The following is a 15000-nucleotide window of genomic DNA, read 5'->3' as shown; positions in this document are numbered from 1 at the left end:
AGCTTTAACCTCGGGTCCCCCTGAGCGTGGGCTCTGAGCGTTACCACCACTTCGCCACTCATATTGTTACAAGACTCGAAATCTGATATGATCTTATACCCAGGGTTAGGCCAACTGAATTCTACAGCTCTTAGCTAGTGGTTAAGACCACAATTCACCAACCTGGAAGGTAATCTACTTCCCGTGGAACTAAGTCGACTGCTAGCTTCCGTCCGTACTTATTATTTTACAGTGAACCAGGGCTCTTAGCTAGTGGTTAAGATTGGTACGTTTCCTTGATGGACTTATCGCTGTTGTCATACCTGATGAGTCCATCAAGGAAACCAAGGAAACGTACGTTTCCTTGATGGTCTTATCAAATATGACAACAGCGATAAGTCCATCAAGGAAACGTACCAATCTTAACCACTAGCTAAGAGCCCTGGTTCACTGTAAAATAATAAGTACGGACGGCAGTTAGCAGTCGACTTAGTTCCTCGGGAAGTAGATTAACTTCCAGGTTGGTGAATTTTGTAGGGTCAGTAGCTCAGTCGGTAAGGCGACGGCAGTGAGAATTCACGAGCCCAGGCTCGAATCCGGGGACGACAGTTGGAATTATTTGATCGACATCGCCGTCACTGGTGATTCTATTTAGATATATATATATATATATATATATATATATTTATATATTATATATTTATATATATATGTGTGTGTGTGTGTGTGTGTGTTTGTGTGTGTACTTACCTAGTTGTATTTTACAGGACGGGGAGCTATGCTCGTGGTGCCCCGTCTTCATATCTCATTTTATCTAAACTGTTTTTAAATTCATGTATTGTTTTTGCACACACCACTTTCTCATCTAACTTGTTCCAACTGTCTATTATTCTGTGAGGAAAGCTGTTCTTTTTCACATCTCTTCTATAGCTGTCTTTCTTGATTTTCTTTCCGTGCCCTCTTGTATTTCTATCATCCCATTTTATCAGATTCTCTCTATCAATAATTTCTATGCCTTTCATGATTCTGTAAATAGCTATCAAATCTCCTCTCTCTCTTTGCTCTAGTGTCTGTAGTTCAAGTTTTGCTAGTCTGTGTGTGTGTGTGTGTGTGTGTGTGTGTGTGTATTCACCTCGGATCTGCTGCAGCCTCTGTTCGAGACAGCCAGACACCACCCTACGGCAATGAGCTCAGAGCTCATTATTTGCCGATCTCTGGGTAGGTCTGAGACCACTCACACACCACACACCGGGACAGCAAGGTCACAACTCCTTGACTAACATCCCGTACCTACTCACTGCTAGGTGAACAGGGGCTACACGTGATAGGAGACAAACCCAACTTATCTCCGCCCGGCCGGGGAATCGAACCCCGGTTCTCCGGCTTGTGTGTGTGTGTGTGTGTGTGTGTGTGTGTGTGTGTGTGTGTGTGTGTAACTGAAGGCAGACGAAGTATACAAGGAATAATGGAAGAATTTCATTGCCTTAATGTTTCGACCCTTAGGGTCTTGAATGGCTTATAACACGTTCATGCTTATAAGATGCACCTTAATTTGGGTAGGTGTTGTTTTGGTACATGTATGGTTAAGCGTCATCACTTAATATTTTCCTGACTGGTGTTGTTTTATGAATTACTGCTAAGTACAACTTAATATACATTATCACCTTGGGAAAAATATTGCGATGTGTAAGCAATCACCATTTTGTTTATATGTGCAAATATGATTCATTGTTTGATTAAAGGGCCACTGCCACCATACACTTATCAATAGCCACTACCCCTAAGCTGAACTTTGGCCTTATACGATGCAGGTTGGTTTTCTGATCTTTTTTTTCCAAGTGTGTCTTATAAGCCATCAAATATGGTACTTTGTTCTTATACTGCATTTCTGTACAGGACATACAGGCAGTGAAAGATACTGATATATTTCTTTTTCTTTTACATACATATACCAAAGGCTTTTTCCCCTGTACATGGGGGGTAGCCAAAAAGAGAAAGGCATAGAAACCACTCCCACCCATTCCATTTTCTACATATTCCACTCCTCTCCACCCTCCCTCTTATCTTGGCACCTCCTGGATGACGGGTCATCTCTGCATCCTGTCCACTGCCCTGGGTCAAAAGCAGTGTTGCAAGACACAGCACATCCACAACAAGGCTGCTTCGTAAATTTGGCGACCCCCTCTCTCTGTCCTCTCATGCAGAAAAGGAGATGTAAAATGTCAAACAACAAAGTGTTTGTGGTGAGCAGTGAGCTTATTCAGTTGAAGGCTTGGGGTGGCAATATTGTTCTCCCCCAAAAAATGCCAAAATATAAGCCATTTTCAGTGTATTTAAGAGGCATGTGGATGAGCATATCATCTTTGAGAACTTGGGTAAGGCCTTGGGCACCCCAAGCTGCAGCTCAGTTAGACCCAACTGCCTCTGCATGCCAGAATGTACTAAGTTAGATTTGGTTAGGTTACATTAGTATATTTTCATTATGGTTTCAATTCCAGAGTAGGTCAGTAGTAACAAAACATTATTCAACATTATTCTATTTGTATTTACTACTGTACAATATTAAGTTTTTATGGTTGAGGTAGACTGCATACTAAAGATTGTATTGGATTTCATTGTCAATATCCAGCACTTCTATTTTTGAAGACAATATCCTATTAAAGAGATAGTAGCCTGAAGGGATTTCTCCCAGTCTTCTCCTTTTCTGCATGAGGAGACAGAGAGGTGGGGGTTGCTGATTAAATGAAGCAGCCTTGCTGTGGATGTGCTGTGTCTTACAGCACTGCTTCTGACCCATCATCCAGGAGGTGCCAAGATAAGAGGGAGGGAAGAGGGTGGAGGGGTGGAGTGTGATGGGGATGGAATTGGTGGGAGTGGTTTTATGCCTTTTGGTTTTTAGCTACCTCCCTTATAAGGAAAAAAAAGCCTTTGGTATATGTATGTATTTTCAACATCCATCACTTCTATTTTGGGGGACCATATGGCATTAAGGAGATAGCATAGACAGGAATATAATGAAAAGATCTATGGTAAAGAGGCACCATGAAGGACATATTGAATTTGCAAGCAATTTGCATTTTTCATTAGTCTCTAATCATGAGAGAATGCTACCTGACGAAATTCCATTACACTGGCTACATAAGACTTACCTTGGGAATAGCCTCCACAGTAATATCAAAAGGAACTGAGCCGCTCATTCTGAATCAATTTCTATAATGAACTACTAAAGTTTTTTTCACAAAGCAAGGTTGCTTGTCATTTTTAGATTCTCAAATTGTCACAAAGGCAGCATCACTGGAAATCAACAATAAAAATTTTAGTTGTGCACACTTATGTGATATAGCAATAGAAAGTTGTTTTGTAAACTATAATAGATCAATGTAGTATGCAATTTTCTTGGTGGGAATTAATAACAAAAAGTTGCTAAAAACTATTTTCTAACAAACTAAGTCGCGGCAGTTGAATGATATGCCACGTTTGTTTTGATAGGTGCCAAGGTCAAAGAAATGAAAGGATGATAAATTAGTCTATTCTAACCTATGTAACCTAACCAATGTTTAGCAATTCGGTACCTCAAAATCTAAAGATCATCTGGGTTGTCATCATCATCATCACGGATGCTAACAGCCTGATTATTATTGTGCCTTGGGCAATTAACAGATGACAGCAGAACACCGTATTCCCTCATAAAGTCCAAGGAAGCCCTATTGTCTTTGTAACAGTGCTTATTGATGTCACCTGGAGTTGGAGAACACCCGGTCCACAATGTGAAAGCCATTGTCAGATAGTGACCGTATCCTAGTGGCTTCATTCATTCGTAAATTTGCTTGTAGCAAGTTTTTTTTTTTTTCCGCCACAAAAATCGCATATTACGTTCATGTATTATAATTTACAAAAATAATATTCAATTTTCTAATGTTACATCGCATAGGTGTGCACAACTAATGTAATACCAAATCAACTACCAACAGACTGTATATTTTAAGACATCATTATTAAATTCACCAGCAGCAAGTGCATGGCAAACATTTTAATTATCAACATTTCTATTATTTGCAGACTTTTGTTGTAGAGTGTGGTTGGGGTCATTTTTATTTTGCTCATCTTGGATGATAATGTTTTGCATACTTGGTCCTTTTGGGCCTTTCTTATTGATCCATTTGTTTACTAATGTTTTTCTATTCCTATCTATGGATTTATTTCATTATTTAATTTTCTTTTCTTTTTTATTACAACTCCCTTTCCTCCTGGAACCTGGTGAAGTGCAGATGCTTATAAATGAATCCCTCTATCCACCTCTAACACTACTTAAGCTCTATCCACACAGTTGTTCCACAAGCACTGTAAGCTCTTTGGTACTAGAAAAAAGGTAATGTGTATTTTGTTGTTATATGCTCATGTCTTTGAGACTAATACTTGGTAACCATGGTTGACAATTGGGTTCTGATTTGAAATTAAGTATACAATGAGGTATATGGCCATTATAGCAAGTCTTATGATAGCAAGTCACATACTGAGTAACCTAACTGGGTCACTCAAATGGGAATCGCTATTTTGTGGTAACACATGAAATTATAAGGCCACCATTCATCAACAAAACAGCATCAGGGTATATCTTGTAGTCTTATCCAATTCATTCACTCAGCAGACCCAATGAATGAGTTTTTTTTTTTTTTTTTGGAAATTAGGGTGTAGTGATGGTATTTTGAATTGAAAAATTATACTATTTCTTAGATTTCTATATGATTCTAATGATTATGAGGTATTATCAAGAAAGTGCACACCTATGCAACATATCAATACAAATATTTAGAAAATTGAAATATATCAACATAATATGTTTTCCTTAGTGGAAATCAATAAGAAAAAACTGAACAGAGCTATGACGGGTTTCTAAACATCATGTTTGTTTTGTCTGTCCAGTCCCATCAATGTCTGTTTGACAATGGTAATGGCTATCTTGTGCACACCTATGTGATACATCAATATATATCTCCGCCAATACCTCACATTACATTTTTTTTTTTTAAATAGTATCAGGGAGTTGAACTTCATCCTTTTCTTGAAGCAATGAAACTCCTCTACACCCCAAAGTCCAATCAGATCCCAAAACTGGCCATCAACATCCTTAACAACAATGATGACCCTGATGACCTCTAGCATTATAGGTACTGCATGACTAAATGCAGGTTAAGTTTGGTTAGAACAGAACAATTTATCATACTGTACTTTAATTTCTTTGACTTCCACATCTATCAATACAAACATGGAGTCTCAAAGCACTCACTGCAGCACCATTTAGTAGTGCATCACATTTATCATTTTTTTCTGCCCCCCCAAAAAACAACAACATAATTACGTTGATGTATCATAATTTACAAAATTAATAGATTCAAACTCCTAATTTTTTTTAGAATAGATGCTTGTGTTTCTAAAATACCTGATTTCAATAAAGCTCAGTTCATAGGACTATGTTAGGAGCTTCAGCTTACAGATTGGGAGGCAAAATTAAGCAAAAGATCTGTAGATCAGATGTGGGAAATATTTCAAAATACACTCACTAAGATGTTTCATACTTACATTCCTTTTAAGGACAGACATCCCCCAAATCAGGCTCGCCCAAAGTGACTTGACAAAGAAACTGAAAAAAGTATTACTAAAAAGAGGCAGGCTTATAAGAAATATAAGTGTTCCTGTGCATCTAATGACTATGAAAGTTATATATTAATACAGAGAGATTTAAAAAAGACAATAAAAAAATGAAAATGACAATACAAAATGGATATCGCTGATAAATCCAAAGAGAATCCCAAAGAATTCTATAGTTACATTAGAGATAAAAAGGTTACTAGGAATCACATTGGCCCTTTTATTATCTGCTGATGGTCAACTTTAATATTCAAATGAAGGAATGTGTAATATTCTAAACTATTTTAGCTCGGTATTCGTAGACTTAACACCTCAAAGTGAACTCCAAACTGAAAACTGTGAAAAGTTACAAGTAGAGTTCCTCAGGGTTCCGTTCTTGGGCTACTTCTATTCATAGTACATATAAATGATATAGACCATGGACTAAAATCTACTGTTTCCAAATTTGCTGATGATACAAAACTGTGCGGAATGGCAAATGATCACTTAAACCAATTAGATATTCAAGAAGATTTAAATAAATTACAGCAATGGTCTGAAAAGTGGCTAATGAAATTTAACACAAGTAAATGCAAGGTAATGCACATAGGCAAAAACAACTGTAAGATTACAAGTTTTATTGAAAAGGGTTACTATATAAGATACATAAGGATATACAACTTTAAATGACCATTTTAGATTATTGCAGTGGCTATTTTTACAAGTTGTAAGAATAGTCCTCAGGCCAGTGGCGGATCCAGGATAAAAATTTGGGGGGGGCTAACATGAATTCCTTCCTCTGGGTAGTCTGATGTACCAGAAGTCTGAGGTATACTTAACTTAATAATGTTTTTCAGATTTTTCTGTGTTTTAGACATATATAATAGAATGTATATTCGTTTTATATTGTTACACGCTTGTGCTAGTCAGTGATAAAGCACTGGCACGCGTATACTCTCGCATAGAGAGAAATTATTTCAGGATCCGTGTGTAGTGTTAGTGCACTTGGACTCATGAAAGTAATAAAAAATAAAAGTAGCTTTAAAAACAGAAATACAAACAAAAACGTGTATGAACTTCTGAACCTGTTAATAAAAGTATCTAAATTACATTAATAACACACAGCATTGTTCATGGGATCTCACACGAACATCAACCTCTGTTTTTTTGGGGGGCAAATACATTGATTACACTGGCTATTTCAATACTGATTTCATTGTGAACGCCGAGTAGCGCCAGGCCGTTGAGGCGATCTTGACTCATATTATTACTTAAGTAGGTCTTCAGTCGCTTCAGGGTTGAAAATGAACGCTCGGCCTCTGCGTTCGAGACTGGGGGCGTGATCAAAACTCGGAGGAGCTTGGCCAGGTTCGGATACATTCGGGTCTGGGCGTGGGCAAGGGCATCTCCCATGGATTCGAACTTCATTGTTGTTGAATACCAGCGCTCTGCTTCCGCCTTCACGAGGCTCAAGGTCTCGATGTCAGCCTCATAAACCTTTGCCGCTTCCAGTACAGCAGCAACATCTCCGTCAGCGCTGCTGAGCAGATTCTTGATATTGAAGCCAACAGGAATAATATCATTCCCGAACCGGGTCTGCAGCTCAGACAATACATGGTCGAGGAATGGGACATATACAGATCTTCGGTAATACTCCTCAGCTGTCTGGAAGGGTAAATTCGCTCGCTGCGTTTGGCGCTTGCAAACTCGAGGTACAGGAATGGTGTCGTGTGATGAACCGATCTCCTGGAGGAACCCCTCTTCCTTCTTGAAGATGTCCTGGAAGCTGGTCAGTGCACCTTCCCGAGTCTTGTTTAGATGCGTCACCACATCACCAATTCTAGCGTACGCTGAGACTAGATCGACCATAGGGGACTGCAGGGCTCGGCTCGGCTCCACAGTGTGAGCTAGCACAGTCTCAGCGACGGCAAGACCAATCAGAAAGGGCCATCGTCACGGTGTCCTCTGAGGGGGACCATGTTGCGACCACAAAAAAGAACGCTCTCGATTACCGGAACGAGTAAAAGACGGTTTTTTGCAACTCGTTCCTGCCTCGTTGTGGCAAAGATTGCGTCGATGGCCCTCGACGGGTCACGCACGGTGTCGAGAAAGGCCTCCATACGGGTCATGGCAGCGGCATGGTAGCTATGCTGGTTGTGGTTTGCCAAAACCTCTAGGGCCTTCTTGTACTTGGACATAGGCTCCAAAACGAGGGCTCCGAGCCTAGTCTGGCCTCCAGTCCCGGCTTTGTCACTGATGAAAAGCACACAAGCCACACAGTATCCTCCATTCTTCAAAACTGAATATTTGAGCCACGGGTATGTTGAGCACCAGGTAGCTGGAACCGCCTCTTTTGACCGCCTTCGTAGCTGAATGGAAGAGCCTCGATAACTGGGACTTTCTGGTGGATGATGACCACCTTCTCTGCATCTGTTCCCTTCTTCCCCACGAAATCAGCAATGTCAAGTCGAGGCTCTTGAGAAGCTGCCACTGCAACTGTGCCGTCTTCACGTGACGAGTGGGGGACCTCGGCAGTCTTGGCTTCCTCCGGAACTTGCCTCTGTTGTGGCATTATCCATCTGCACACATTCAGGTCGTCGCTTGAAAAATGCAGTGATCTTGGCGGGTTCCCCTGCTCGCTTCATTTCACTGGACCTGCCAGCCTGGCAGGAGCAAAAAACAAATATCTGACACAGGCTTATTTTCATAGAAGAATTCTGCCACAAACATAATCTCAAGTAAGGTCTCTGGTAAAAATTATAGAAGGAAATGGAAGAACATTGTGGAGAACTGCTAGATTAAATTAAATATCATTTGGGAAAATACATGGTAATCTCGATATCAAGTTAAAGTAATAATTTTCTTTTATAGAAAGATGTTCCACTATTCAATTTTCCTTTGGGTTATTAAACAATTGCAAGAGATATTATAAACGAATAAGTAATAGTTTACCTGCTTACTCGAGTAGATGCTTACACCTCAACGGTTAACTGCAACTGTGCATTATACTTGTCACCACAATGATTTCGCCAATTGTTTGATAACTACATTTAATGAAGAAATTACTAAATTAACGACTAAAATAACATCAAGAAGAAAGATACCAATCAAACCTTGGATAACAAATAACTTATTCAAATGCATCAATTAAGAAAAAAATAAACTTTATAAAAAAAATACATTAAGTGCAACTCTGAACTTAATAAACACAATTTTATCAGATATCGTAATTTCTCAACTCATCAATTAAATCGGCTCGCAGAAAATTCATCGGTTCCGAAGAAACTCTGGTCAATACTTCTTGAAGTAATTAATAAAAAGAGAAGTAATAATACTCCCAATTTGTTTATTCACAATAACAGGCAGGTAACTGACAACTATGAGATTGCTGACATGTTTAATAACTTTTTCTGTTCAATTGGTAGTTTATTGGCTGATAAGCTGCCAAATGACCCAGGAAACCCACTTCAATATATAACTCCAGTCTCATCACAATTTAGTCTAATAAAACCATCAACTCATGATATTTTGCGTATTATAAACAATCTTAAAAATAAGTCCAATGGCTATAATTGCCTTAATACAAAGATCCTTAAACTTGCTGCTCCCAAAATTATTCATTTACTCATGCATTTAATCACTGTGTGCTTTCAACAGAGTTGTTTTCTTAATGTCCTAAAAATTGCTGTAGTACACCCGATCCATAAAGATGGGCCCACATTAAACGTATCAAATTTTCGTCCGATTTTGATCCTTCCGGTATTGTCTAAAGTACTTGAAACCGTTATTCTTGAGCAATTGGTAGATTACCTTGAGTACCATGTGATCATTTTCGATAATCAATTTGGATTCCGTGAAAACCACTCACCATATATGCCTGTTGCTCTCTTACAAGAATATATTGCAACTCGACTATCTAATAAAAAATATGTGCCGAAGTTTTTCTAGACATTAAAAAGGCTTTTGACACAGTTGATCATAGTATTCTATTGATGAAAATGGCTAAGTACGGAATAAGAGACTTTGAACTTCAGATGTTTCAGTCATATTTATCTAATCGTAATCAAGTTGTCTTATTTAACGGTGTTAAATCGAGATTAATGGGTGTAAGTATGGAGGTTCCTCAAGGTAGTACTCTAGGTCCTATTTTGTTTTTGATTTACATTATCGATATCTATAAAGCCTGTGGTATTCCTGAATACTTACTGTTTGCAAATGATACTTCTTGATTGATTGCTTCAACTTGATTGCTTCAACAACACAAAACAATCATAGAGGTGACAATACAGGTATGTTAAACGGCCAACGAACGTGGTATATTTCCAGTGGCGGCGCCAGGGAGGGGCTTGGGGGGGCTTTAGCCCCCCACCCCCAAAAAGTGGCCAGCCCCCTCATTAGCCCCCCCAACTGAAATGAGCAAATTGAAAATTTAAAACACTCATTGAAATAATTTTATTAAGTGGAATTTTTAATTGCTAGGGCTAAAGATTTGTCAGCCATCAGTGCTAGCCCTACCATTAACCCCCTCCCCTTCTGAAATGAGGATAATATATGTGTATTATCATATTATTATTAGCCCCCCCAAAAATTTGCTCAGCCCCCCCCTTAGCCTCCCCAACTAAAAATTCCTGGCGCCGCCGCTGTATATCTCCTTTCTATCCCTTTTCAGCGCAACTGAGACACAACCCTGGCAACCCTACAACACCCGCAGCACAAAACAGATAAATGGAATTAAACAAATGCCAAACACAGCACAATTCCGCCCAAATACCGCACACATGCTGTCAGTTTATTTAACCCCCGGACCTGTCAAAACATCAGAAAGTACTAAAATCGATTAAATGACACCCTTACAATGATTCATGGAAGAACAAATTTGGAGGGGGCTTCAGCCCCCCCCCCTGGATCCGCGCCTGCCTCAGACTATTCTTATGACATGGTTGATAGCACCCTCTATCGTGAACTATTGAACTAAATTAAAAATGGCTGCCACTAATTTCAAATTACTTGCAGCTAGGGTTGACAACTGTCCTTTATTTCAAAGAACAGTCTATTTCAGCTCTATTTGTCCTTGTTCTTTATTGAGATTTGAAATGACACTATTTGTCCTTTATTTTGAAGCTGTTTTGACTGGTAGTTCAATTTCCTACTCCCAAAATGTGATGATTGCAAAAGCGTTTACTTCTTGTAAGAGTGCAGACTGTCAACTCTGCATTCTGCACACCAGACACACAGAGCAGTAGATCGCAGACCAGGGTGTAAGATTAGCCAGTAGATCGCAGACCAGGATGTAAGATTAGCCTCATTTAATGTATAACTCAATTTTCCATTAAAAAAGGCACTAACTTTGGAGAAAAAAACAGAAAATCACAAACTATGTTACTAAATATGAGAACCACCACCAGGAAAAAAGAAAAGAAAAACAATAGAGAAAGAAAGGAGGTGCAGTTAGACATTTGGAAAGGCAATACTTCCGCCTATCAACTGAACTCACAAAGAACCAAAACAAATATGGCGTATTATACAACAATGTAATGATGAGACCCTTCACAAAATCAAGCCGTATAATTTGTTATAAGTACCAGAACAGTGAAATATATGAGAAAACTTGTAATAGTAGTGCCAATATCATATGTTATTAACAGATATTTGGAAAAACAGAATAGATTTTGATGAAAGTCAACATTTAGTAAATTATCAACATATATATATATATATACATATATATATATATAATATATATATACATATATATATACATATATATACATATATACACACATATAAACATATATATATATACATATATATGTATACATATACATATATACGTATATATATACATATATATACATATATATATGTATATATACATATATATATGTATATATACATATATATATACATATATATATACATATGTATATACATATATATATACATATATATATACAGGGTGCGGCAACATAACTTCCTTTTTTATAATGCGTGGCAATCTGGCTGTAGAAGTAGTAGCGGAGTGGGCGTGGTTTCATTTGACAGGGCCGTTCTGAAAGTTTTCTTGGAAATACAGTCAGTCGCTATCATGCGTTGGAGTAGTGAGGAGCGTGCGTTTGCCGTCGAAGCTTACTTTTCGAATCGTCAGTCTGTTATTGCAACCCAGCGCGCCTTTCGAAATCGTTTCAATGTAGCCCCGAGAGGCCCTGTTCCGGACCGGAAATCAATTGTTACATGGGTCACTACGTTCAGGCAAACTGGGAGTACTAATCAGCCCTATTTGCCATCTCTTTTTCCAACCCCGCTCTCCTCCTCACCTCGTTTCTCACTCTATCCAACCTTGTAACCCCTATCATACTTCTCAGACATTTCATCTCAAACACACTTAAAATATTCTTCTCTGCCTCTCTTAAATTCCAAGTCTCTATCCCATTTAGTGCTGTCGGCACAAACTCCCCTTCATATAATCTCCTCTTTGCATCCATTTCCAAATGCCTATTTCTTGTTACTTTCTAATCACCCCAAGGTATTTACTTGCTTTTCTCAATTTACAATTTACTTCCACTCCTCCCTTTCCAGCCATATGCCAACCCAAGTACCTATGCTATCCACTTCCTCCAGCCTCTCTCCTTTAAAATTTATTTTCAATTTGCTGCCATCCTTTACTTTTGTACATCTCATCCCCTTACTTTTACCCACAATTATGTTCAACATTCTTCTATCACTTAACTTCTCAAACTCCGTCACTAACTCCCTTAATCCCCCCTTTGACCTTACCACAAGTGCAGTGTCATCAGCAAACAAGATCTAGCTCAAATCCCACTTTTCTACAATTTCTTTAAATAATCCCAATCACCTGCCCATTACATTCACCTTTACCTCCCTCACCACCCCATCCATGTACACACTGAACAACCATGGCAACATGACACATCCCTGACACAGTCCCACCTTTACCTCAAACCACTCACCCTCTCCATTTCTAATTCTAACAAAGGTTCTACTACTCTCATAAAAACTCTTGACTGTCCTTAACAGTTTTCCCCTGGTCCCATATATCTACAAAACCTCCCACAGAGCCTTCCTGTCGACCCTGTCATAAGCTTTTTTTTTCAAATTCATAAAGATCCCAAAACATCCTTATCTTCTGCCATTTTTTTCACATATATGTCTTACCACAAAAATCTGATCCACGCAACCCCTACTTGTCCTAAACCCACACAGTTCCTCACCAATCACTCCCTCTGTTTCTCTAATACTCATATAAATTAAAACCCTCCCATACGCTTTCCCAACTACACTCAACAAAAGGATTCCTCTTAAACTACTACACTCACATTTGTCCCCTTTTCCCTTGTAAAATAGAATTATACAGGCACTCTTCCAGTCCTCCAGCACTCTAGCCTCCCTTAGACACAATTAAACAGCCTCACTAGCCAGGCCACTATCACTCTATCTCCTTTCAACAGATACTCCGCATGACACTAATCTAACCCAGGTGCCTTACCTGCTCTTATCATTGTCAAAACTACTTGCACCTCATTTTTCCTTATTTCTCCTCCTTTTTCATCGCCTGTCACTGACAATTTTCAAGTGCCTCACATCACTACCACCAATCCTTCCCTATCCTCCGCCACATTCAACAGCTCCCTAAAATACTCCGCCCATCTTCCCCTTGCCGCTTTCTCTTCCGTTATTACCTCTCCATCTGCACCTTTTACCTTTTCTTCTCTATTTGATTCACCTCCCCTTTCTGTCTTGATTTCCTTCCAAAACATCATTTTATTACTTTCAAATTTTTCTGTCATACTCCTCCACCATTTTACATCTGCTCTTTTTTACATCTTTTATTTACTTATTTAATTATTTTGCTTCTATTTTCTTTGTACCTTTCATATGTTTCTCTCATCCTACTTTACGACCAGTCCATGAATGCTCACTTCTCTTCAACAACCTTCTTTACTTCATTATCCCACCACTCACTACTCTTCCTTCTATTCTTTCCTATCCTTCTTGTTCCACACACTGTTTTTGCACATTTTAACCCCCTCCTTGAAACACCCCTATTCCTCCCCAACTCCTACCTCTACTATATCCTTAAAGGTCAGATATCAACAGATATACCATTCACTAAAAATCATCGAAAAAATACTTTTTAAAAGCATACAAATAAAGTTTTTACCTATTACAGAAGAATTTATTCGGAAAATTCACTTTTAATTGCGCCTCGCATACCACTTTTCCGAAGTCTAGATATTCAGAATAACAATATTGTTTGTTTGGCAACTGTGACGTCACGAACGCGGAATTCCCCGAACCTTTCCCGAAGCGCACGGGCGGAATGTTTCGAATAGCAGACGACGCAATGAAATGAAGACAAAACTGTTTTTTGCCAAATTTGATAAGATGTAGATGGTGGAATTATATAGAATACTGTCAGTATGTTTTTTTATGTACATTAAACTGTAAATACAAAAAGTTATGGAAGTCTTGATATCTGACCTATAAAGGTCAGATATCACGACTTCCATAACTTTTTGTATTTACAGTTTAATGTACATAAAAAAACATACTGACAGTATTCTATATAATTCCACCATCTACATCTTATCAAATTTGGCATAAAACAGTTTTGTCTTCATTTCATTGCGTCGTCTGCTATTCGAAACATTCCGCCCGTGCGCTTCGGGAAAGGTTCGGGGAATTCCGCGTTCGTGACGTCACAGTTGCCAAACAAACAATATTGTTATTCTGAATATCTAGACTTCGGAAAAGTGGTATGGGAGGCGCAATTAAAAGTGAATTTTCCGAATAAATTCTTCTGTAATAGGTAAAAACTATATTTGTATGCTTTTAAAAAGTACTTTTTCGAGCAATACGATGATTTTTAGCGAATGATATATCTGTTGATATCTGACCTTTAACCACCTCTCATACTTCTCTCAGTTTCTCCTTGTATCCATGCTCCTTTTCCTTCTCGTTTAAACAATTTACTCTAAGCACCTCCTTACCTTTTGTTTTTCTTTCCTCTTTCTCCATCTATCCTCCACTCTCATCTTACCCTCCACCAAAAAATGATCTGATATTCCCCCATTCTCTTCCCTAAGAACATGGACATCCAAAACTCTGTTAGCTATCATCAACTCTATTTATAAACACATCTCCACCATCAACTCTCTACTATGGTTTTTACCTGGCACTCCACACTTTCCAACATCCCCTACTCTAAAAATGAGATCTTCCTCTACTACTACATTGAAAATCCTCCCAAAATTGGCAATGCACTCATTTAAATCTATCCAAATAGCCTCCTTTTTCTCTAACTCTTCTCACTACCAGACCCATATGCACCTACAAAGACCCACATCTCTCTTCCTAGTTTCACCTTCATTCACA

General features: G+C 38.6%; 1 protein-coding gene across 1 annotated transcript in view; it reads left to right on the top strand.

Annotated features, from left to right (window-relative positions):
• The first annotated feature begins 4081 nt into the window (after window positions 1–4081).
• The window catches only part of LOC143030574 (uncharacterized), a 54073-nt gene continuing 43154 nt past the window's right edge, over window positions 4082–15000 (top strand). Inside the window, exon 1 of the mRNA XM_076193732.1 lies at window positions 4082–4348. Within this exon, the coding sequence (XP_076049847.1) occupies window positions 4089–4348 (260 nt within the window). The 5' untranslated portion in view covers window positions 4082–4088. The remainder of the gene's footprint in view (window positions 4349–15000) is intronic.

This window comes from Oratosquilla oratoria, chromosome 12, assembly GCF_046742065.1.
Source record: "Oratosquilla oratoria isolate Oo_2021 chromosome 12, ASM4674206v1, whole genome shotgun sequence".
Classification (NCBI taxonomy): Eukaryota; Metazoa; Arthropoda; class Malacostraca; order Stomatopoda; family Squillidae; genus Oratosquilla; species Oratosquilla oratoria.
Note: the sequence above shows the minus strand (reverse complement) of the source record. Positions and strands in the feature narration are given on the sequence as shown.